At 36.1% G+C, this 24,822-nt stretch overlaps 4 protein-coding genes and 1 non-coding gene across 6 annotated transcripts; 2 read left to right on the top strand and 3 right to left on the bottom strand.

Moving 5' to 3' along the window:
* Positions 1 to 8,325: 8,325 nt before the first annotated feature.
* On the top strand, positions 8,326 to 9,864 carry LOC142548357 (protein NODULATION SIGNALING PATHWAY 2-like). The gene has a single exon (XM_075656657.1). The coding sequence runs from the start codon at positions 8,326 to 8,328 to the stop codon at positions 9,862 to 9,864; it is 1,539 nt and encodes a 512-aa protein (XP_075512772.1).
* A 361-nt stretch (positions 9,865 to 10,225) lies between these two features.
* On the bottom strand, positions 10,226 to 15,825 carry LOC142548615 (ubiquitin-activating enzyme E1 1-like). 2 transcript variants are annotated; one of them, XM_075657033.1, is made up of 7 exons: positions 15,672 to 15,825; positions 15,167 to 15,498; positions 14,538 to 14,755; positions 13,177 to 13,971; positions 12,104 to 12,972; positions 11,589 to 12,021; positions 10,226 to 11,121 (listed from the first exon to the last, which is right to left on the bottom strand). In XM_075657033.1, exons 2-7 carry the CDS (start codon positions 15,483 to 15,485, stop codon positions 10,525 to 10,527), a joined length of 3,231 nt encoding a protein of 1,076 aa, XP_075513148.1. In that variant the 5' UTR covers positions 15,486 to 15,498; positions 15,672 to 15,825; the 3' UTR covers positions 10,226 to 10,524. The 2 variants fall into 2 exon arrangements, with proteins under 2 accessions (XP_075513148.1, XP_075513147.1); XM_075657032.1 differs by lacking the exon at positions 15,672 to 15,825 and having other exon boundaries at positions 15,167 to 15,530.
* Positions 15,826 to 15,966: 141 nt separating this feature from the next.
* TRNAS-CGA (transfer RNA serine (anticodon CGA)) lies at positions 15,967 to 16,048 on the bottom strand. The gene has a single exon. It is a non-coding gene; the product is annotated as a tRNA-Ser (tRNA).
* Positions 16,049 to 17,754: 1,706 nt separating this feature from the next.
* Positions 17,755 to 19,859, top strand: LOC142548614 (kinetochore protein SPC24 homolog). Its single transcript, XM_075657030.1, has 5 exons — positions 17,755 to 18,099; positions 18,890 to 19,032; positions 19,144 to 19,244; positions 19,422 to 19,495; positions 19,581 to 19,859. Exons 1-5 carry the CDS (start codon positions 17,862 to 17,864, stop codon positions 19,688 to 19,690), a joined length of 666 nt encoding a protein of 221 aa, XP_075513145.1. The 5' UTR covers positions 17,755 to 17,861; the 3' UTR covers positions 19,691 to 19,859.
* A 1,704-nt stretch (positions 19,860 to 21,563) lies between these two features.
* On the bottom strand, positions 21,564 to 24,000 carry LOC142548613 (ferritin, chloroplastic-like). The gene is made up of 8 exons (XM_075657029.1): positions 23,527 to 24,000; positions 22,940 to 23,023; positions 22,781 to 22,841; positions 22,487 to 22,574; positions 22,280 to 22,341; positions 22,135 to 22,200; positions 21,956 to 22,019; positions 21,564 to 21,848 (listed from the first exon to the last, which is right to left on the bottom strand). The coding sequence occupies exons 1-8, from the start codon at positions 23,886 to 23,888 to the stop codon at positions 21,796 to 21,798; spliced, it is 840 nt and encodes a 279-aa protein (XP_075513144.1). The 5' UTR covers positions 23,889 to 24,000; the 3' UTR covers positions 21,564 to 21,795.
* Between the last annotated feature and the right edge of the window lie 822 nt (positions 24,001 to 24,822).

Raw genomic sequence — 24,822 nt, 5'->3', positions numbered from 1 at the left:
ACGCCTCCACCGTCTAACTCTTCTGCTAGGTGATAACTTAGCGGGAAAATAAAAATTCAACATCCTCACCCTCTAACTCCTCTGCTAGGTGATACCTTAGCAGGAAAATAAAAATTTTCTTCTACACGCTGCTCTTCTACTAGGCGATGCCTTAGTAGGAAAATAAAATTTTTCTTCTACACGCTGCTCCTCTACTAGGCGATGTCTTAGTAGGAAAATGAAATTTTTTTTCTATACGCTGCTCCTCTATTAGGCGATGCCTTAGTAGGAAAATAAAATTTATTTCATCCTCACAATACAACAACATCCATGAACTTAATATAAGAACTTGGCTTTATTAAATTTCAACTGATAACATAGACAAATTTAGAAATGAAATACAGCAAAATTCAAGTCAAGATTAATATTCTCTAAGGTGATAAGTGCTCCCGGGCCTCTTTAGAGCATTACCCAGCGCATTCTCTAACTTTCTTCTCTGCTCCTCTTGTATCTCCACAGGACAAAGTTACCCACTTAGAAGCTTCTGCGAATGACTCTACAACTGTAAGACTGAGCTCAAGCTTCCATGCGAATGCTCGCGACCTCTCTTTTCTTCTTTCTTCACGATTCTTTCATAATAACGACGTGCGACTTTTTGGTCCCCGCACAAGACTCCAACTCCTTTTCTCACAGGATACTTAAGCTTCTGATGATAAGTGGAAGCCACGACTCTAAAATCCTTTAAGGCTGGCTGCCCCAGGATTCCATTATACGATGACGGAGTATTCACTACGGTAAATGTTATCATCTTTGTCACCCGCCGAGAGTCACGTCCCAAAGATATGGGAAGAGTAATCTGACCCAGCGGCGAGATGGCATGTCCTGCAAACCCATACAGCGGGGTGGAGACCGGCTCAAACTCAAATTCTTCCACCTTCATTTGATCCAACGTGCTCTTGAACAAGACGTTCACGGAGCTTCTATTATCAATAATTATCCTTGCCACATCATAATTGGCAATGGTGGCCGTCACCACCAAGGCATCGTTATGTGGAGTCACAACGTCTCGGAGGTCTTCCGGCCCAAAGCTGATGACGGGGTCTTGTGGTAAGTCTGCACCACTATATATCTCAAAGTTCTCCAATCTTCTCTCATGTGCTTTCCGAGCTCGCCCATAGCCTCCATCAGTAGCACCGCCCGAGATCATATGAATCATTCCTCTCGTAGGGTGATTATCCTCATTCGTTCCCCTCCTCGGTTCGACGGGCTCCTGAAGGACATCTTGACCTCGACATTCCCCTCTCTGCTCCCCAACCCCCTGATTTATCCATGGAGGGCCTTGACCACGTCTAGGGGACGGGTGAGACCTCGGTCGACTCCCGGATGCGGATCCTTCTCATCTGTCTCGCGAAGGAAATCTAGCACTGCACTCAACCCTTCGTGACTTCTCCCACCTCCTCTCGGGCTCCCTCACCTCCATCACCTCGTCACGACTCCTATCCAGGGGAACATGTGATGAGAATTAACCTCTACTTCTAGTTCTGTCTTCCTCTCTTTCCCCCGCACCCCTCTTCCTTCCTCCTTTCTCCACTCCCTCAACTCTACTTCCTCCGTGCCGGTTCTCCATCCTTCTGTACCGTTGGGCATCTTCCAAGTTTACATATTTCTCAGTTCGAGCCAACAGTTCATCATAGCTTGACGTGGGCTTCTTGACCAGCGACTTGAAAAACTCCCCTCCCCTCAATCCTTGTGTGAAGGCACTTATCATGATGTCAGGATGTAGCCGCTGGTATTTCCAGCGCTGCACTGTTGAAACGCTGGACAAATTCTCGTAAAGTTTCATTCTCTTGCTGTTTCATCACGAACAGTCTCAAATAATTTTTCTGGTGCCTCTTGCTGCTAGCAAATCGGTGCAAGAAGGCATATGAGAAGTCCTCAAAAGAACGTATAGAGTTGGGCTGCAAAGTGTTAAACCACTGCTGGGCTGACCTCACCAACGTGCCCAGAAAAACCCTACACCTGACTCCATCTGAATATTGGTGCAACAGAGCCGCATTCTCAAATCTCCCCAAATGCTCTTCGGGGTCGGTATGTTCATCATATTCTCCAACGTTCGGTTGTCGGAAACTCGGGGGAAGTCTTTCTTTCATAATGGCAAGCGAAAAAGGACTTTCCTTTCTTGGGGGCCGACGCTCTACTTCCCACCTGTTGTCTCAACATCCGTATTTCCTTCCACATCTCTCCAATCTCTGCATTCCCTTCGCTTGGGAGGGGCTGGGTCTCTTCAATTCTGCTCTGCTGGCCCTCAACATTTTCCTCTCGCTCCTGGACGAGTGGCCTGCTCTTCAATGAACACAGCTTCTTGGTTCCTCTTCATAGCTTCATCCACTGTCCGAGTGATAAATTGACCCAACTGCTTCAGGGTCAAGTTCCCCATATTTTCATTAGGACGGGGTTGCTCGACCCTGGTCTCTTGACGAGGTTGTTCAGTTCTTGTCTCCTGATGGGGTTGTTCCTGCCTCGCCTCAGCATGAGACTGTTCGGGTCCCCTCTGAGGACGCGATGACGCTGAGTTAACTCTTCTACTCCCTCTCCTCCCTACCATCTTTACATCTCAACTCAAATATTCCCACAGACGGCGCCAAGTGATACTCACGGAAAATTTAGGGTCCGCTTCCAGCTAGTGTCACTAGTCCAGACGCAGGTTTTGCAATTACCCTGAGCCTGAAATTACGAATAAGACCGTTGGGAGGGGGCCAGGAGGGTGTCCTGGTGTAGCCCGTCCGACGCTTAAGTCAGTGACTGAGGATATATGGAGGGAGCAGCTAAGGGTGCTGCTGAAAACAATATAGTGAATTTTTCAAATTAACACTCAAACCTGATATTTATAGGAGAATACATGGGCCCTTGATGGGTCTGTCTTCCATTTGGGCTTTAGAGATGGGCCGGGAGTTTAGGCCAGATCTTGATGGGTTCATCCCTTGGGTATCAAGCACTTAAATATTTGTTTTAATATCAATTATGTTACATTGTACACACACCGATATTGACGTGAAATCAGATTATTTAAAGTAGATGGAATGAAATTTTTATGTCACAAATGGCTATTAATCTTCATCAGCCGGTATGAAATAGAAGACATTTCCCCTACAGAAAATGAGTCGTGATGCATTGGTGTTGATACCATCACTCGACCCGAAAGCCAAGAATCTTGATGTGATTTCAACACTTCTCCTCGAACCAACTGAGCTTAATTTATCCAACAATGGCAGCAATTCATCTCCATTGACATACTTCATTAATAGGCTTTTTTTTCCCCTTTGGGTAGGTGGGAGCACAAAATGGCCAAGTCCCAATACTATTTCCATCTCTTCAACTATATAATTTAACATCAACTGCATCAAATATGCTGACTATTTGCATGCACTCCACCACCCAGTCCACCAATGTGACTTCGCGCGCCGTCCATCTCAGAAATTACAAGCCCCTCCCGCATGCCAACTAGATCTAGGAGCAGAATCCCAAATGCAAAAACATCGGTTCTTGTCGAGGCCTTGCCAGTTCGAGTCAGTTCGGGTGCGATTTAACCTATTGTTCCCACAACATTTGTCGCGTGTGAGATTCTATGATTATTTTCTTCTTATCATATGGAAACCCCTCTAAATTTGGAGTTAATTTACACCTTTTTATGTCTAAATTTATTCTTAATTCATGTAAAATAATTATAGGAATTGTTTTGCTTAAATTAATTATTTGAAGATCATTTAAGGCTTATATCCAAATAGGGCAAAAGATTATGTAAACGGCCCAAATTAAATTTGGAAGAGAATTAATATATATATGAGTAGGTCTCTTGTGAGACGGTCTCACGAATCTTTATCTATGAGACGGGTCAACCCTACCGATATTCACAATAAAAAGTAATACTCTTAGCATAAAAACTAATATTTTTTCATGGATGACCCAAATAAGATATATGTCTCACAAAATACGACCCGTGCAAACCTCACACACAAATTTTATATATATATATATATATATATATATATATATATATATATATATTATATTTGAAGTCATTATTCTAACTTATTGATTAATTAGAATGGTAAATTGTCTTTTATTGGTCCTTTTGAAATGTCATACGCACATCTATTGAAGAGGCAGTTTTTTGGAATTTTTTGTTTGTGTTTTATGTATTGACTGATTCACATGGCCTTTTATTCCACTTTAAATATGACCAACACTAAGAATTTCCCATCAATTGCCCGACACGCACTCACACAATAATTAATATTAATTCAAATATATATAGAATTATGACGGACAAAACATAATATATGTATATATAGAATAAAAATCGAATTTAAAAACTTTAATTCACCAAGTGAGTAAATAAAAAAAAACTAAAGCACTGAATAAAATTTTAAAAAAGCCCGAAAGAATCATTTGGAGATTGGGTAATGCTTACTCTGAAACTATTGGTTTATACCGTAGTAATATTTTTTGTTTCTCTCTTTATCTTTGGATTCCTATCTAATGATCTGGGACATAATCTTGGACGTGAAGAATAAGATCACGAGGGTTTTCTTTGATTAATTTTCAAATTTTCTTAAGATTTTATCTATATTCTACGTGTTTAACTAAGATTTAAAATTTTTGAAAAAATCAATCAAGTCATCAACGGAAACGGCTTCTACTTCTCTCATTGAACATAACTGTTCCAGATATGATGATACCATATAGTTTTTAGACAGTGCATAGAGTCTACACACTCAAATTAATATAACAAGTTATTTATCCAACATATTGAGTGGTTAGCTCCTCAATCCTCTCTTGGCTTTACAGCAATTTGCTTCAAAGGATATATAGCTGTAAAAAAATAAAATTACCATTATAAATATTTTTAATTCGAAAATTAACCATTATAAATTATAATAATATCAATGCATTTTCCAACAAATGTTAGAAGAAGAAAAAAAAACAACGAATTGGAACCAAAAAATATAGACTTAAGTAAAGACAGATGGAAAAAAGTTGGCAAATAAAACAATGGCGTACATCAAAATGGATAAAGAAAGATGTTGCAGTAAAATTCAATTCCTTGAGGTTAGGAGATTCTTATTTCTGGCCTTCACAAAAGGATTTTACCACATTATATTTAGCAATTAAAATAATAGATCATTTAAGAGTATGTCTCTTGTGAGACGGTCTCACGAATCTTTATCTGTGAGACGGATCAACCCTACCGATATTCACAATAAAAAATAATACTTTTTCATGGATGACCCAAATAAGAGATACGTCTCACAAAATACGACCCGTGAAACCATCTCACTCAAGTTTTTGTCATCATTTAAATGTCATCTCTCTATATATTATTGATTAAATAATATCTTTTTGTTTTTGTTTTTTCATATTATTGACTTCTTTATTTTCCATTCTAACCAAGTTTAAAAACGTTTATAAATATAAATATTTATTTATTTATATTTACCTATTTATCTCGTTTAATGCTGCATGATTTAAGTATTAATTTATGATTCTCAATGAAGAATTTTTTTAAAAAATAAAAACTGCATAAAATAAAAAACCAATGCAATTGTAAATATTTTTTGCTATTTCCTATAGCTTCTGTTTACAAAATTATTAAAAAAATAAAAGAAATTTTATTTTAAAAAGGGACAACTAACTCCAGCTCTGTCGTTTATAAGAGTTGCCAACAATTAATGGAAGTAGGATGGATAATTTGGCCGATCGATACGAACGAACCTATTAAATAATGACATACAACTGGCTTCCATTATTGTTTATGATAATTCATTGAGAATATTAAAATGCTTTTGATAATAACGCATAAATATATTCTTTATTATTATTATTATTTTGAATTTTTGATGTAATCAACTTAAATGATTAATAATTGTCTCAGTTGGTAAAAAAAAATTAAAATATTGGATTTGAACTACTATTCAATTTAAAATATTTGGTTTTACGTCGTTACCATCAGGTATAGTTTTTTGTAAAGTGACATTCGTTCAGTTCTATAATTGGTATCAGAGTCAAAGTCACATGTTCAAGTCCAATTAATTACAAGGAGTGTAATTATTGATAAGAAGATTGTGTTGAGTTTAATAATTGTATCTGCTGGTTAGAACAATTGAAACGTAGTACTCGTGTTATTATATGATTTAAAAAAATTGAGTTGTATCGAAACATGATGCTTAAGTTGATGTACAGTTTAAAGTATTTGAGTTACAATATTACCACTGATTTTAGTTTTTAACAAAACGAAAAACATTCAATCACACAACTATTATATATAATTAAGACATACTTTAATTTGCTTATATTTAGAATACATATTTATTTAATTTAATAAAGATTTGTGTAAAATAAGTATATTTTTACATTTTTTTTTGTTTAATTTGATTCAATTGAATTATTTTTGTGTCTATTTTTTTAACTATTTTTTTTTTTTTGGTTTTTTTAAAACGTTTGTTGCTCTTTTTTTTTTTTTACGGGCCAGGGGATTTTGTTGTCTGTAAGCATGTGTTTATGAATAAAATAATACTGGTGAAACTTCTAAAGATCTTTTGCTTAATAATTAACTAATGCTGTTTCGTATCTGATGTGTGCTATACAAAAATATTTTTATATATTAAGTAATTTATTGTGAAAAATCTAAAGATAATATTAAATTTTTTAAAAAATTATAAACTATTCTTTTATAAGTTTTTATAATAATAAATTAAAATAATGATTTAAATACGATAATTTTTAGCTATTTTAAATATGTGATGTTTTTTAATAACTTTTTTATATCTCGGATCATATGACTAATTAATACTAGCATCATCACACACGTATCATATAAAGATAAGATGATCCAACCATTTCTTTTTATTCTTTTTCATTTTCGATAAATGTTGGTTGATCATATATTTTATTATAATTCTATGATAATATAATATATTAAATATTATATACTACATATAAATAATATATTTTAATATTTCAAAAGATTATTTTAATTATTATTTTTTACATCTAAAATAATATATAAATCAATTGAAAAGTTATTAATTCCATTTATAATAGTTGATTGAAAAAAACATGAAAAAATTTGATGAAAAATGATTAGAATTACTGATATATTCATAAAATTTTGGAAGAAAAAAATTGATGTCCCTTTAATATGCTCTACTTTTATATATTATATATATAGTAGGTTTTTTGTGATACAGTCTCACGAATCTTTATCTGTGAGACGGGTCAACCCACCGATATTCACATAAAAATTAATACATTTTCATCGATGACTCAAATAAGATATATGTCTCACAAAATACGACCCGTGAGACCGTCTCACACAAATTTTTGTAATATATATAATATTGATCTCGAAACAGATCAATCATTTTTACACCGTATTATCATTATTTAAACTTTTAATATATCTAAAATTAAAGCCTAATTTATCTACAAATGAACTAATCTAATGCATATATTAAATAATAATTGGAAAGCAACAACAATAATTAAGAAATGATTCCAGTATTCATAAGAATCAAAAGAGCACTTTGAAATCTGTCAATTGCCAGTAAATTTTATACATTTATTCAAAAAATTACTGCTAATTTGTACTTATACATGAAATTGCATTATTATATGTATTATGTTTCCCTATCAACAAACCCATTATTGTACGCAATCTGTTTGCTAAAATGACACACATAAATAAACATTAAACTTCTTTATTCCTATGAGGTTAAAATATTCATATTGAAATTGTCTCTACATTCCCAAGAAATCTTCAAGAAAGAAAGATGACTTCCCCCGGAAATTTGTTAGTTTGAGAATAGATAATATTTTATTATTCGAACAAATTTTGTATATATCTTCCTCTCATATTTTATATTATAGTTTTTTTCTATATTATTTTATTACATATTATTCTATTTTATTAAGATTGAACACATGATAGTAACTATCTAAGAGGACACCGATTTTTTCTTTCAATTTTATTCTTATATGATACTAATATTACATTTTTGTTTTTTGTTTTTTGGTTTTTTTTTTAAATTTCAACACACACTTTTTTTTTTTTTAATTCAACCATTCAAATATCAATTTAGTCATTCATAAATTGTCAAATTACACTTTAATCCATTAATAATGATAAAAAGAATTTATAAGTCCATGTGTCTACTATATATGTTTGTTCCCCATTGTCGACTCTCGATAATTCATTCCTCCAAAAAAAGAAAAAAAAAAAAACACACACACACACACACTCAGTACTTCATCCTTCAGCTTCTGCTCTGAAAAACAAAATCAAGAAAGATGATGCAGCCAGAAATACTTACGCCATCTGGGCCAATCTTTAATCTAACATGCTCAAACCAATACATGACTTGCAATCAAGAAATGGACTTTTTTGATATTGATGACCATGATTTCTCCTCTTCATTTGCTACCCATGAGGAATCCTCTGTCATTTCTTCGAACTCATATGATCAAACCATGTTCCAAGATGAGTTTCTTGATCTTCAAAATCTTTGTGATGAGTATCAGATCATCTCATCGGTAGAGGGATTGGAGACTATTTCAAGTGCAGAATTCATGGAAATTGGCGAGTGGATAAACGAGACTGACGATGGGAATTCTCGCCCTCCATCAGGGGATCAAGAATTGAGTTCTTTTGTTTCCATTGAACATGGTGAGAACTCGGTGTTTGACATGTCGATGAGTTTGCCTGGGACGGAGATTGAATTGGACGATGAATTACGCCTCCATCACTTGCTAAGGGCGCACGCAGAGGCTACAGAGAATGGAGAAAAGGATCTCGCAGAAGTTCTTGTCAAATCCATGAATGAGAAAAGCAGTGCCATGGGAAGCACCATAGAGCGCGTCGCATTCAGTTTGTTCCAGTTCAAGGAAAAGCGAACTGAATACTTGAGACTCGAGTCAATCAAGAACTCGATTGAAGCTTTCATGGTGTTCTATCAAGGGCTTCCAATTGGGAGGTTTGCTCATCTAACGGCGAATTCGGCTATCATCGAAGCTATGCCGAGTGATGCAGCAGAAGTGCATGTAATAGACTTCGATATTGGAGAAGGGATTCAATGGGCACCATTAATGGAAGCTTTGAGCTGGAAGAACAAGTCCCTGAAGCTCACATCGGTGAAATTAGAGGGCGAAGGCACCTCTTCTTTTTGGGACATTGAGGAAACAAAGAAAAGGCTTCAAGGTCACGCTAAACAATGTAACTGTAAACTTCAAATTGAAGAAAAAAGTAGGGAGGATGTAGTAAATGAAATAACAAGAATGAACAAAAGAGGAGAAGGGAGAGAATGGTTGGTGTTCAATTGCATGGTGGGATTGCCCCACATGGCAAGGAGGCGGCTAAGATCTCAAGTCTTGGAATTCCTAAAAGTAGCCAAGGAATTATTATCAAAATTTGCAGGAATATTGACACTCGGTGATGGTGAAGAAGGGTATGGCTTGAATACTTGTTCAAGCTATCAGTCATTCTTTGACAAACTTTTGAGGCATTATCAAGCGCTTTTTGAATCATTGGAGAAGAATCTCCCAAGTTACATGGCTGCGGCAAGAACCACCATAGAAAGTCTTTTTCTTGCACCTTTCATGAGCCCTTTTGATTGGTTTCAAGACTGGGAAGAGATGATGAAGAGCTACAATGTTCAAGAAGGAATCGGGTTGGCAGGCCGGAAGTTGAGCAAAGAAAGCTTGGCGGAAGCTAAGGAAATGGTCAGTGAAAGAGAGGGGGCATTTAAGGTCAAAGTTGAAGGTTATAGAGAACATGAGATGGTTTTGGAATGGAAGGATACGCCATTAGTAAGAGTTTCCACTTGGATGTGAAGACACAAGAAACCGGCAGTGGTGTATCAATGTATAGCTGTAGGTGTCGTTCTGTATAATAAGTTATATTCCTTTTATTTCCCCCTCGTATATTAATGGATGATATATAAGTAGTAAAACATAAAAACTTGCAATAGAGAACTACGATCACTATTATGGTCTTTCTGAACAAATACTATATTCTTGTTTTGTTCATGTTCGCGGTAAAATTTAGAAGAGGTATCAATCAACGCCTCGGAGAAATTCGGAGAAACATAGCCTCGTAATGAAAACTAGAGAGTAATTTATGTCATCGTAGATTATAGAAAACAGTGTGATTATAGAAAACCTTGGTTAGCCCTTTCTAACTTCACATACAGAGTTCCGCTCGAAAAATGTGAACATCATGAATCTCTGAATTCCGATAAACTCGTTACACAAATCCTGGTGAGATAGAGCGTCAACAAAGGCCCAAGTATATCATAAATCTCACATATAGCTATTTTACATTCAGCATGAAACACTCCCAAACACATGGACAAGATGCAGCTTGCATTTTCGAATTGATGTGGGTTTATCAAACACTATCAATTGTTGTCATGGAAATTGACCAAATCCCAGATGAAGTTTTATAGTGGGCACACATCCACTGTAATCTGAAGAACAAATAGTGAACTCAAACTACTTGAAGTATATCGAAAGTTGAGGGATGTCAACATCATTGTCTTCGTCATCCTCACAAGCCACAACAACATCGAAATGACGTCGATATGAAGGCACCTCAGCTTTGGCCACATCCTTCACCAGATCCACCATCTTCCGATCCATCCGCTCCTTGTGCCTTGGAAACATACTATTGAAGAGCAAGCAGCTTCCGAAGGATATACTGTATGCATTTAGGCCTTTATTCTTGAGCCACTGAAGTAGCTCTCTTAGAGTAGGGTTGTCTTTCACGATCCATCTGTCCCAAACGGTCCAGCTCATGTCTTGATGTTTGAGGACTTTGGGAGGGACTGGCTCAGCCATGGAAAATAAAGGAAGCGCAAGATTTGCAAATGTGTTGCGGTAGTCTTCCAGTTTATGATGCCCATCAAGAACCTTATACAACTCCAGGCAAACAAGGCCTGTGGCCATTGCTGTGGAGGTTGCAATCGCAGGAATAATTCTGCCAGCAATAAATTTGGCTTTCAGTTTATCGACTTCAGGAATGCTGTAGTTTCTTGCCCTCATGTTGGCAAGACCAGCTATCAGGTCCATATGATAGTTGGTGTCATCGTCCTACAGATTAGAAGAAGTCAACGAGGCATACAAGATTGGATAAGCTAACAGCTTTCCTGATGCTAAGAAAAGAAAACCTCCAGACTTTGCAACTACGACAGTTAAGCAGTTGAAATACCACGGTAAACCAGGAAGACTAACAATGATGGAATACATAGGTCTGAGAATAAAAATTTAGACCAGAAGTAAATGTAGGCAGGTTTAGTTTTGATTAATGTTCAAGACAATATATATCAATCCAGAGAAAGATACGTACCATCCACTTTCTGACCGACTGACTTCTCAACAATTTTGATATTAGAGGGTTTTGACTGCCTTAATTCAAAATTGACAATAAGTGAAACATATTATGGACATTCTTAAACAAAGGTAGTGAATTTCCAAATAATTCCACCAAATATGACCCCTCCCCTTCATGCTACGGGGCAGTTGCATATGCAAAAAGAACAAAAAACAAAAGAACTCACCTTTTCAAACTGAATAGGATTCATTTTATATCCCGGAGCCAATTTTTCCCTGCACGTTTCCAGCTTCAGGACCAACTCATCAATGATAACAGCATCATCCACAGATGCCATCGAAAGACTGGTAGCTTTCTCATCTGTCACAATTTTCACATCTTTCCTCGGTAAGAAGTCAGGGACAATCACTTTGTCAACAGCATCACCCAACTTCTCAGGCGACTTCACGAAGTCCGGAATTGGTATGCCAAAAACTTCTGCTCTTAATATGGCTCCTGCCAGGACAAACTGAAGATGGCTCAAATCGTAATTGGAAAACTGGAGTGCTCGTGGAAATCGTTTTGGTGCAGACCAGAATGGAGCTCCACTACTAGTAGCAGCATCTTCAGGGAATGTATATGTCAGCTGCTTCACCCGGTTTGCAAAGTAATCCTCAAACCTGATTACACCATCAGCATAAAATTAGGAGCTTCTGGAATAAATCTTATCCGCAAAAACAACAAAAAAACAAGAAGTTATACTTCAAACGAGCCCAAGCAATGCAGTCCTGGAATGTGTCACATCTGTCCTTGTCAAGGCATTCAAGAACTCGTTCCAAAGTGTCTCGAGCCTGAGCATCACCAGCATTTTTCATAGTGGATGTATACTCGTTTGGATTACTTAGATATGCATTAACCTCAGTTGGCGTCTTCTCAAGCAAGCCCTCAAATTCTGACCTAGCCCATGTTAAACAGTGATCAATGTTGTGCGGAAATGAATGCACAGTGCACATAGGCGCCTGTTTTTCTGGTGGGTCCCTTGATGCACCATAGTTTTCAGTAAGGTGTGGAATTACCATCTGAGTGTTGCACTTGGCACCCAAGGTTCCTGACTCAAGAAGAGGTTTCTGGAAGTACAAACACCTCTGATCAATGTAAAGCCTGGCATTTACATTATCTAAAGCATTGACGACAACACTCAAGTTCTCCCAGAATGTGTCATCGAATATGTTTTCAGTCTCAGGGCTAGCACGATTTTGTAGAGCTTCGACATGAAGACGAGGGTTGATCAGAGAGGCGGCTGAGGCAGCAACTGTTGACTTTGCCTGGCCAATGTTCCAATCGCGGAAAAGAAACTGCCTGCTAAGGTTGCTCTTCTCTATAACATCATCATCAGTAATAGTTAATTTTCCTTCATCACCACAACAGACTCCCATCAAAGCTACATTTTTCAAAAATTCACAGCCCAGTGCACCAGACCCCACTATGAAAACTTTGGCATCCTCCAGTTTCTTCTGTAGCTTAGACCCAAATACAGAGATTTGAGCATCGTAACGACAATTCAAGGCTTTTAAATCATTTGGATCCAAGGGTTCTGATGGAAGAGATTCAACAGAGTCGAAATAGAAGAACTGTTGACCAAAAAAATTAGGATGAATCAATATTCAAGAGAGGGTCAAGACTTTTACTTGAAATGCATAGTAACCCTAAATGCTAAAAAAAGTAATCAGTTATCTTTCCTCTTCAAATATGTAGTATGCATTATGCATGATCCTCGTTTAAAGAACTTTAGGTAGCATGTGTATTTCGAGTTCACAAGCAAGCTAGTGACAGACCTGAAAAAGTGGATGGAACTTCCCCGAGCAAGCCTTCACAACTTCCTGACCAACCATACCACCAAACATGGCAGCCATAGGGTTTAACACAGCCTTGGCACCAAAAGCAAAGTTCTTTAGCAGCTTGTGGTCAATCTCTTCTAATCTACCATCAGATTGACCATTATTAATATCAGTAACTGAATCTATTAATTTCTCGGCATCTTGGTCAGATCCAGCAAAAGGGAAACGCCCAAACTCAGCTATGAACTTGTCCAGAGCTTGAAAAGCCAAGTGAAGAAGAGGAGGCCGGTCAAATTTGGAAAAGTCACTCAGAAGGTAGTCACCAGGATCCTTGAGTGCCTGTCGCAATGGCTTGAAATTTAACACTTTAGGTTCCTTTACTTGTGTGACAATTCCACCTCTCTGATAAGCAGAATAATTAGTGGTATCCTCTTCAATGGTGAAAGAATAAGGCCTAGCACTTTTAATTTTTCTTGGTTTTCCATCATTCAATTCTGCCATCCCTCGCACTTCAGAAAATACAACTAAATCTCCATCCTGAAATTCAAGCCTCTCGTCATCGACACAAGCCACAAGGGCAGGATTGTCATTGCTAATGGAGGCAATAATGCCTGTGTGTGGGTCCTCACCATCGACATCAAAAACCGTAAATTCAGGACCAAAGTCACAAAATACACTTCCAAAGAGACCTCGAACTTCAGATTTGATGAAAGCAATCGGAGGCTGATGCTTGTGGCAATAATCATCAAATTCAATAGCCTTCTCTAAGCTTAAATTTGTAAACACGACAGCCTGGAAAGCATATATAGAATAGTAAGATCACCAAGCAGATCTATAAAGTACAAGTCATGTTTGAGATCTTCAATAATAGCCTAAGCAGTAAACATAAGATTATCATGTTGTTGTACAAACCATAACCAGATGTTACACGTAAAACCTTCAATAGTATAGAACTCAGTCGACTGGGTTGTAAGGTGGAAATGTGATATACCCAATTTGCTTCTAATTTTGGGGGAATTACACAAATTATCAGAGTTTCTCCCTGTGTGGGGGATTGATAGACACCACCAAGAGGGTAGCTGAGGAGCGACACATAGAGAAACAAAGTAAGCTAATAGCAGAATTGATCACTTAAGATTCTGCAAAACAATCAGATGCTGAAGGATCGAGCAGATAACCATGTGAATTAATACAGCTATACAAGACTACTGAACTATTCAAAGACAAAAAAGCAAAGCTACTTGATGAATTTAGTGATAATAAAGAAATCGACTGATAAAAAATGTTAAACAAACATTAAGCATATAAAAAACATCCAAATAAGATCTTGCCAGAAAAGGAAAATTTAGCTAATGCACCTGAAAATCAGAAAGATCATCTTTGGTTAACTCAGTAATTAGAGTAGAAATTACGACAGAATTGTTGAGTTCCTGTAGTTTGGGGACAGAAGCAAGAGCCCTGTTCTTCCCCAAATCTTCTTCTGAGAAGATAAAACTGCTAGACAAATCCCACAACTCCACAGAACCCTCATCATGTAGAGTAACCGATTTAACACCAGCAAGGATAAGGTTCTTCGCTGCAAACAAACAAAAGATTAGAAATCTTCTACAAAATGACAGGAATCAGAACTCAAAACACACGTTTCAAAGTTACATCAGCTTGCAAAATGAAAATATAATTAGAGATTAAAAAACCACAATGTTGCGGAACAATCATTGTGTTGACATTTATTTAAAACCGTCGTATATGCAAGAAAACTTGACATGTAAAATTTTACGAAACTGACAGTTCAATACCGATCAGGCATGGATTCCAGTAAATACGGCTTAGGAGGTTTGCTGCAGTCACTCTGTATTACAAGAATATATGCGCAAAGAATCAAACGGCACAAACATACACGTATCTCATAAAACTATACGCATATGCAACAAACTGACATATTATACACAGATTCGCGACCATCAACATAATTAGAGATCGCTCCTACCTATTTCGGCGCCAAGACCTTGCAATCCGGAAATCAGAATGTTCGACGCAAACAATCGGCGCATGGTCTCGCGTCCGTAGACAGCGAGTTGACGACTATGCAGATCCTCGTCGATCTCCAGCGGCTTACCATCGCTCATCGGTGACTTGTCGTTGGTGGCGCTGTTACTCCCATTGGAACTTCCTCCAGCCATGTTGATAGTACAGGTAACGGCCGTTCCAGACGTAGCTGATGCCAGACCGCGGTGCTTCTTAAGGGAAGAGGACTCGGAATCAACTCCTAGCGCCGCTGCAGTTGTGGTTCTCTTCACCGGAAGCATAAAGTCCAATGAACTGTTGGAATTCACCATATTTCGATCAAGAAATAAAATCAATCGAGAGTTCAAACGAAAATCAAAACGAAAACGAAAGCGAAATTGCATCCAACGTTTCTTGGAAAAAGGAACGCATGAGATGGATGAAATATGTTCCTGCGAGGAAAGAATAAAGAGAGAGAGAGAGCTTACCAAAAGGGAAGGGCGAGTTTGCGTGGAGTGAAACGATGGGTTAGGGCTTGGGGGGTATAGAAGGGAAATGAGTCGGTAAGATTAGGGGGTGAATTGATTGAATAAATGAGATGGGTTGGAAGAGCTTGGCGCACTGCTGAAGAAGCTGTGGAGTCTGGAATTTCGGTTTGGAGTAGGGGGTGGGTGATGGCTCGGGTTCTGCTGAGGTGGGCTTTGCTTGACCGGCCCACTTGACAAAATGGGTTTTCGTAATACGTGGTCACAGACTGGCCCATTTTCATGGGTTTAAAAAAAACGTCGACAGCAGGATTCGAACCTGCGCAGGCAGAGCCCAACAGATTTCGAGTCTGTCTCCTTAACCACTCGGACATATCGACCACTTTTTATAGCTCTGCAATTTTTATATAATTATATATAATTTAATTACTATATTATCATTCCATCAGTTTATTCAACATATAAATTAGAATTCAATATTCGGTTATAAATTAGTTAAACCTGTTATTATTAAATTAAAGATTGACAAATTTTAAATTTTGTCATTATATATATCCATTTAAACATAAACTATAATAAATAAGGGTTGAAATATTTGCAATGAAGGTTTAAGTTTCGAACCGGATTGTTGAATCAGATGCTAAAGCTACGATCCAAGCTATGGTCCAAGCTATACGTGCTCTTTTTTCAGCTGATGATCCAATCAAGGCCGTTTCCAGAAAATTGGAGGCATTTGGCTAATTTTTAAGGAATATTCTATGTAGTTTTTTTATTATTAAACATACAAGTATTATATACAAGCTCGCTGATTAATTGTACATACTTAACACTAATATTTAAAATGTTACGTAAATTCATTGAATTATAAAAAATAACATTTATAAACTAAAAAATGAACTCAATGAATTAACTCCTTATACCTAATTTCACGAGTCATAGATTAATTTATGTGTGATACAAACAGAATAAGAATTATCAAAATAATGAAACGTAAATAATTGATTTTTGTTAAAAAAAAAAACACACAAATTATAATTTAAATATTGACAATTCAAGAAATAATTATAATCATATTGAGTAAAAATCAGTCCAATAGCCAAATAAGCAAATTACAATGTTAGGATCGGTTGATTGCTTATAAGCGGGTTGAATAAACAATCACACCAGTTTTTCCAAACATTCAATTGGGTTAACACATTTGGATTTATAATTCTCCTCAGGTCAATATCAGTTGGCTAATCAAATAAATTTCCGTTAGGAAGGAAGCTAAACTGACAGATTGAGCATTAAAACAATGGCTAAGTAAGAAAAACAATTAAGTTGTCAATAGTAAGCCGACTGAAATTTAAATAACACAAAAATGTTTCTGAATGTTACGATATTTGAATAATACGTCAATCATTCTTCCACAGTGGAAAGGATGTTCGCTAGAAGGCTTTGAAGATTATAACTTTTGTAATAAGCCGATCCAACATGGCTTTATCACTGCCTAATTGAAACTCCTATTTTAGCTTACTTACTGAAACAACACTGAACAATACACAAGCTGTCATTTTACAAATATTTCGAAATGAAAATATTAAGCACAAACTGATCATCAATGATATGATACAATGCTTAAGTGTGTGCTAAGAAATATTGAAAGCAGTTGATCTATTGAAACCTTGAATATTTGAACTTATGTGATGATTTCAGATAGCCAAACTGATTTAAAAGTTCTTATATTTATAGAATTGGATTCAATGATCAATAAAATCAATTATTATATTTATTACAAATATGGTAGACGTTATTCCCGTCTTTTTTACGTCACTTTCTTTATCCAATAATTTAACTTTATGACTTTGAGTAATCTAAATGCTTTTTCAGAAAATGTTTTATCATTTAATTAACTATCTTTTATTCAACTTAGTCTTCCTAAAAAAAACAACATTGTCACATAAATAATATCATATGAATCTAACGTTTCAGACAATAATGCAAAAACAATAAAAAATACAAATTCTTTGAATGTCAAATTAAAATATTAAAATTTAAAATAAATATTACTTAAATAACTAAAATCACTATTTTCGACGTTCAAACATTTCAAAATTCACTATCAGATCTCTAAAATACTAACCAAATCAAAGGATACTTTTTTAGCAAATTATCGCCATCAATCGGAAAACCCTAAAAATCGACTTCAACTATATGTTTTGTTCTTTTTTCACTCTGAATTTAGATTCGAGAGAGAAAGATTTGCTGCGTAGAATGGGCGAGTCATCGAGGAAGATGGATATTGAAGAGTTGATGAAGTACAGCAACAACTTGATAGATTTCTTGAAAGACGAGAAGGACATTGTTGGTCTCCAGCATTTTCTGCGCCATTCCAAAGCTCTTCAGTCTCAGTGCGATAAAGATCTCAACGAAGTACAATTAACCGTTGAAGGTTATTAATTTCACCCCAATCAGTGATGTTTACTGCGTTTTCTACCGGGTTATTAAATGATTGGATTTGGTTTAAGTTCTGCCGGTTGTTAGTCTAATTTTTTTTGTTGCCCCATTTTTGTACGTGTATCGAACAATGACATATTTGGTAGAGTTATATTCCTGCATACCGATTATCCTCTAGAATTTCTGCTTTAATGCTTCAATTCGTGTCTAGCGAGAGCCCAGAAGTACAATTATGGTTAGAGTTCATACTGTTTTTTGATTTGTTGAGCTGTTTTTAAGACACATAAATGTTATCAACCAGTTTGACAGACAAGAACTAGGATTTGAGCTGTGTTTGTTGTGCAGAATTTTCTCTCTCGAGCTCAGGTATAGCATTTTTTTTTCCAGTGAAGCTACTCTCTCGACTATCAACTCGATTAGAACTGCTATGGCACAAGACACGAGAGTTCAAATACTAAATCTAGTCCACTGACTACAGTAAGATTTTTAAAGGTTATTCGAGTCTCTTCGTGATTATGATGTCGATTCTTGTCAATTTTATAGAAGATATTTGAATCCCCTAAGATCCCTGCAGCCGATTTGTTCCGGGTGATGCTTATAAATAACTGGACCTTTTAATGCTTCGACTTGTTTTCATCGTTGAAGTTATGTGTCTGTGGAATTTGTAATTTTATGTGATCGCATCCATCTCCTTGAACATATTTGTTTGGTCTGGGAGATGAAGCTCTTTCAAAATATGGATTGATTATTTTTCCTTACTGTCAATTAAATTATACTTGTCCCAGACTACAAAAAGAAGATAGAAGCATGCAAGCAGGAAGAAGCCGCTGCAAAATCCGAAAGCGTTGCTGATGTAGAACTAGATTTGCTCGAAAAAGAATTGGAAGATAGACAAAAACTAGAACGAATGCTTAGAGAAGAGCTTAGATAAGTATCGGGTTCATGTAGCTGATTATATTCTGATTCTAGAAAAACTACTTTCTATTCTTGATTTTGTTTCCAATTAAATTGGTTTACTTCCTCTATTATTATAAACACAGTAACGGTCAATGGAATTGATGACCTAGAGCTTCAAAGGGCCAATCTTGAAGAACAAAGGCAGACCCTTAAGAAATCCGAGCAAGATGAACTGAGAGCTGAGTAAGGACCCATTTGAAAACTTTGGGTATTTTTAAGTGGTGTTGTGTGGTGCTATTTTTAATTTTTAGTTATCCCTGTTTCCGTGTGGTTCAATGTTCTCATGGCTTAAAATGAGTGAATCATTATCCCAAATTTTCTTTACTGACAGCAGCTAAGCAATTTTCTTTTATCTTGTAGGATGAAGCTTTCAATGCATGCGTCTGTCACAAACATAATCCCAAACTTGGATGATCTATCCAAAATATCAGGCTGTATCCTTTTTATTACTTTTATATTATATTTTTCTCTGAGCTTCTGCCCTGGTTGAAGGATTCTCCTTTAACTCAATGAGTCCAGATATCGTGTTGAGAGATAAGAAAGTAGTTGACAATTTTGAGTTTGATCCAGCAAAGCATTCTGCCTTTGATGCATGTAATGGTATCTGGAAAATGATGAAGTTGCAATGAATCTGAATTCTGCTTTGTATTTACTCTAACTTGCAATTTGTGGAAAAGTCTTCAGATTATGATTTGTTATTGAAACTCTGATGCAAATTTGTTCTTCATGTTGAAAAATGTGTAATCTTTGATTTGTCTGACCTTTGTTGTCTAATATCTAGAGTCTGATGGTTCTTTTGTCTCTGCAAATTGGTTCAAAATTTCATCTACACGCTGATAAATCAGAATATATTTCTTAAAAACTAATGACTTATATCGACTGAATTATCTATCAATTGAATACATGAGCGGAAGATTTACAATAGGGCAAGTTTGACTTTGTTTTAAAAGTGGAATGAGTTAGGTCACTACATTACCAGAATTTGTTAGAATTCACATGCATACTTTCTAGGAACTCACTTCTGCTACCTGTACTGTAGTGTTAAATCAGGAAGAACAGGTTATACCAAATTTTGGGATGAAGTTGGCCATATTATCTTGGGTATAACTATTACAACTACTAAAAAAATTAAGAAAAAAAATTAATTTTATTTACCGGGGAAACCCGTCTTCCCCAAGATTAGCCGAGCATAAGGCCCGGTCTGCCCGGAGATCCGAGTTACAAAAAAAAGAAAAATATTCCGAATAACCATCTAAAAAAGATAGCCATCATCAGTTATGACGAAAAGGAGGAATGATATTTCCGTTGCCAACACTAATAATTTACATTCAAATTTTTTAACCAAATTTGTCATGATTGTGCTGTTTTCTTTCTAGATTTATAATTATATTAAATGTACAACAAATATATGGTACACCAATATTTACAACAACTATATCGTCAGATTTTGCTATTATATCATGATATTTTGTATTAATTTATCATGCGATTTTGATAAATGATATCTTTGTCATATAAAAATTATTGTCGTAAAGATTATTATATAAAAGTGATTGTACATGTAGCATTAATCCTAGATTTAATCATAACATCGATGAAGTTTATTGTTTTAGTTGGGGAAGAGAGTGTACACAAGCAGAAAGGCACTGAAAGAAAAAACAACCAACCGTTTGACCTAGGGCCCAAACTACACACCTATTTTTCCTGCTCATTTGTTTGTTTCTGATGAATATTACATTTTCTCCGAATCGAGATTCTTCTTTTACAAATTATACTCCAAATTAGTTTATTTCAATGGATTAATGCAAATTTAAATTCCTGAAATGAATTAATGATAACATCTTTGTTAAAATCTACCCAACTTCTTAGTACATTCCTCGGAAAAACAGAGAACATATTCAAAAATTTAATGAAGCAGAATGACTTGACAAATTTTTAAAAAATTATTCATGATTTGTTCGCTACCATTTGTAGGCTAGTTCATGTAAAATAAAAGCAATTATTTAGCAGTGGTCAAGTGATGGAGAAAAATTATATAAATAGGCAAGAATCAAGAATGGCCTTTCAAGAATCCTTCATAAATATGGAGAAGAGAAAACTGATCTCCTTAATCAACAACTCCATTGCTAGTGCCGCTTCACTTCTTAGAAATGGAGCGAAAGGTAAACATATCTCTTCCAAGATATTTCTTCTCTGCCACTTTTAAGTTTCTCTGTAAGTCTTTAACTTTATTATTATGCAGAAAAAAGAAGAGGGTTGATTGCTCTCTACAAAGATATGGAGGCGTGCGCCGGATACAAGGACATACGGGTGATGTGGGAGATGATACACTCATCATATCCACCAAATACAGAGAGGGGAAGTAGCAGCAAGGGCTTTAAATTTTGGAAATTATGTTTTCAAACAGTATGATAATATGGCCTTTTTATTCAATTTTTTTTGTTTTGTTTGGGAATTAGCTTTGCTTCATCTTTTACCAGCATCATTATTTTTTCAGAAACATGAGCCAAACGTCTTGTGATTTAGAATTAGTTGTTCATGTTCTTAAAGGATAACACGACTTGCTGCTAAATACAGTCTGCTAGTACACAACGATTGCTTATTGAAAACCAAACGATAATGACTGCAGGATAGATTTTGTCTCATACTTCAACATTCAACAGTAAGTAACCAAATAGCAGAACTGATAACCGGGATGGAATAGCGATTCTGATATAGCGTGGCCTCGATTTCTTTAAAGTACTCCATCGCCTTCATGAAGCAGCACCTGATCAAAGTGCCATACACCTGCATGTTTGAAAACAAATATTTGATTTGTTTTAGATATAGTTTTTTTTTTTATGAAGTTGAGATTTGAGAATTCCATCATGGTTAACAGACAGATATGATCATACCGTGTCCTTTCCCAACCCTCCTCAATTGAGCTATATATTCTGCAATTTTCTTTATGGCTTCGACCTGGAAAATGCGAAACAAACTTGTAAACTCGATTTGATGGCTTTTATGTATTTCTAATACGTTTCTTGAATGCAATTAGATTGGTATAACAAATTCCATCAAGTTGAATCCTTACCTGCTCCCCTAAAAACTCACTCTCTATGAAATCTGCCATCTGGGGATCATTATTTTCATCAGCCACCTGTTTGGAATCCAAGAACCTATGATCAGCAAACGACAGACGTAATTTAACAGCATAAAAATGTCTAAAAACTGCTTACACAGTGCACTTTAAGAAGTTTCTCATTAGTTAACTTCTCCAAGGACAAGGCAAGTTCCATCGCTGAATCAAGAGATCATAGAGAATTCTAGTAAAAACTCAAAAGAAGATTTTTACGGAATATGTAATAGAATGCATTTAAAAAAAAATGGGATCCTGACAAAAGTTACATTAAAGAAAACATGATTTATTAGGTCGAAAAACTCACCATACAGTGCATCACCCTTCTCGATGTGATCAAACTCGGTAGGTGGAAGCTTGATATGATGCAGGATAACTTTCCCTCCTCGCTTATTCTGCAATTTGTCAAAGTTAGAACCAGAAAAGGTGGCTATCACAGTTAAATAATGTCTGACTAAGATAGTTTGATTCTCTTGTTTTCTTCTGGTATTAGATGTGGCGATTGAATATATTTTTGGGTATGAATCTACATGAAATTTAAATAATATCTCATCATATCTCTGTTGGATTAGCCAATGGACAACTGCATATCATGTTATACCTGATATTTCATAAGTTTTTCTGCATGTTCTCTTTCTTCTTCACTGGCTTCCTTAAAGAACCTACCCATAAATCATTATATTAAACATTCAAATCATAAGAAAAGTAAAGTGAGAGAGAAAGTTAAGAGCAAGAAAACATGTGTGTCTTTTGCACTTACTTTGCTAGGCCTTTTAGAGCAACATTATCCCTGTCAAAGTAGGCATAAAGGGAGTGGTACACATAGGACACAGAGTATTCCACACTGAAACAGAAGAAAATATCCATAAACTTCAGCATTTGAATTATAATCACAAATTCTGCTGTTTGTTTAATTACGACGATTCAAAATAAGAACTCTTGCCTGATACAATTCAAATCATAAGAACATATCCAACATTATAATAACAGCATGTAGAAACATTCATATGCAAGCCAAGTTTTTGCTCAGGTTAAATAAGCTGCACCACATTTAAAGTCTTGTGGTATTCCAACAAACAAGCAGTAGCAATGGTCATAGTTTGAAATTTTGAAACACCCAACGTAGATATGATCCCTCAAGAGGCCCGGAATTCATTAAAGATGATACCCCAGATTCCCCAAGTTGAATTTACCAAGCTTTTCAAATGTAATTATCCCCTTTTGATTAAAAGGACCACAATTTTCACCCACCGGATGAATAATCAACGTAAATAAACCCAGGTAGAAATATAAAACTTAAACACCAAAAGTTTCAATAAAAACAGGAGGAGATTGTCCAGAACTCACTTGATCTGCTCATTAATGGCATTCTCACACTCTTTGGAGTACCTCTGGCGAGCAAGTGAAACAAGAGGAGCCATTGGTACCATAAATTCATCTTTCTTAACCTCTTCAAATGGCTGAAACACAAGTCCGGTGAGTGGCAAACTTGCAGTCTCATTCGTGGAACTGGTGGCGAAACCTTTATCGCGTCTTTTAGCCAAAGAAAGACTGAAGATTGAGGAAGAAAACGAAGATGTAAAGGGGTTCAAGCAAGGAGATGGTACAGTTGAAATGGCATTTGGATTGGTTAAATCTTGTAAGAGTCCAAGATTGGAAGAACCACGCAATGACGGCATGGAAACAGCTGAAATCGCCTCAAGAATCATCTCTTCTCCAAAAGATTAAAGGGTTTCAAACAGATTACAAAAAAGAAGAAGAACTGGGAGTTGGATCAACACAATCCAGAATGGGCTGGCCGTGGAATTCTTGGAAGTCTGGTGGCTGAATTATATAGAAAAGGCAAAGTCACAATTGCGAACCTTTGGCCATTGAAGAAGTGACACGTAGAGTACAAAAACGGGTGCATCTGGACAAGGGCGTGTGGTTGGCTCGTGGTCTAATCCAGAATCTTATGGTACTGGACGAAATATCCGAAACCCATCATTCTGTAAATTCAAAAGGTGTCTTGGCTTCATGTAATCTGTTCACACGACGTGGAGTTCTTGAATTGATCCGTAAATTTTTTCACTGAAGACTGCTGTTTTTATGAAAAGATGTTATCTTGTTGAGTTGTCATAAGTTGTCGGAAGAGAAATCAAATGGCCTGGAAATATACCAATTAAATTGTGGGTTATCCTTTATTTTTTAAATCTTACGGTGCTCCATTTCAGCGTCTAGGGAAAACGATCATCTTAGGAGAGCTGTCAAACGGGTTGGCCTAGTCAAAAACCCAGGTCCGACTCTTGGTGGGTTGAGAATTTATGAACCCAACCCAACCAACCCAAGATAAGCCTGTAGATTAGGTGGGCAATCCACGGGCCACCTAATTTTTTAAAATAATAATAATAATAATAATAATAATTTAAATTCAAAATAATCGATATCACATTTATACAAAATATTAAGGGTTAGTTTTCTCATTTTTTAGTATTGGAATCTCGTCTCTTATTAAAATTTCGACGTGGGACAATGTATTATTTTTCAATATGCTACATCAAAATTTTAGTTAAAACTAGTTATTCTGCACACGCGATGCGTGTGTACAATCTTTTTTATCATTATCGATGGACTAAAGTGAAATTTGACAAATTATAGAAGGAA

Source organism: Primulina tabacum, chromosome 6 (assembly GCF_025594145.1).
Source record: "Primulina tabacum isolate GXHZ01 chromosome 6, ASM2559414v2, whole genome shotgun sequence".
Lineage (NCBI taxonomy): Eukaryota > Viridiplantae > Streptophyta > Magnoliopsida > Lamiales > Gesneriaceae > Primulina > Primulina tabacum.
The sequence above is the reverse complement of the archived record's forward strand: the minus strand, read 5'-3'. Positions and strand labels throughout refer to the sequence as shown.

Coding starts and splice junctions, on each gene's coding strand:
- LOC142548357 (XM_075656657.1), top strand. CDS start 8,326: ATGATGCAGCCAGAAATACTTACGCCATCTGGGCCAATCTTTAATCTA.
- LOC142548615 (XM_075657032.1), bottom strand. CDS start 15,515: ATGGTGAATTCCAACAGTTCATTGGACTTTATGCTTCCGGTGAAGAGA. Junction 12,973..13,176: donor AGTTCCATCCACTTTTTCAG/GTCTGTCACTAG, acceptor TTTGGTCAACAG/TTCTTCTATTTCGACTCTGT. Junction 11,122..11,588: donor ATCCTATTCAGTTTGAAAAG/GTGAGTTCTTTT, acceptor TCTAATCTGTAG/GACGATGACACCAACTATCA.
- LOC142548614 (XM_075657030.1), top strand. CDS start 17,862: ATGTTTTGTTCTTTTTTCACTCTGAATTTAGATTCGAGAGAGAAAGAT. Junction 19,033..19,143: donor TGCTTAGAGAAGAGCTTAGA/TAAGTATCGGGT, acceptor ATTATAAACACA/GTAACGGTCAATGGAATTGA. Junction 19,245..19,421: donor CAAGATGAACTGAGAGCTGA/GTAAGGACCCAT, acceptor TTTATCTTGTAG/GATGAAGCTTTCAATGCATG.
- LOC142548613 (XM_075657029.1), bottom strand. CDS start 23,888: ATGATTCTTGAGGCGATTTCAGCTGTTTCCATGCCGTCATTGCGTGGT. Junction 22,575..22,780: donor AAAAACTTATGAAATATCAG/GTATAACATGAT, acceptor GACAAATTGCAG/AATAAGCGAGGAGGGAAAGT. Junction 21,849..21,955: donor GAGGGTTGGGAAAGGACACG/GTATGATCATAT, acceptor TCAAACATGCAG/GTGTATGGCACTTTGATCAG.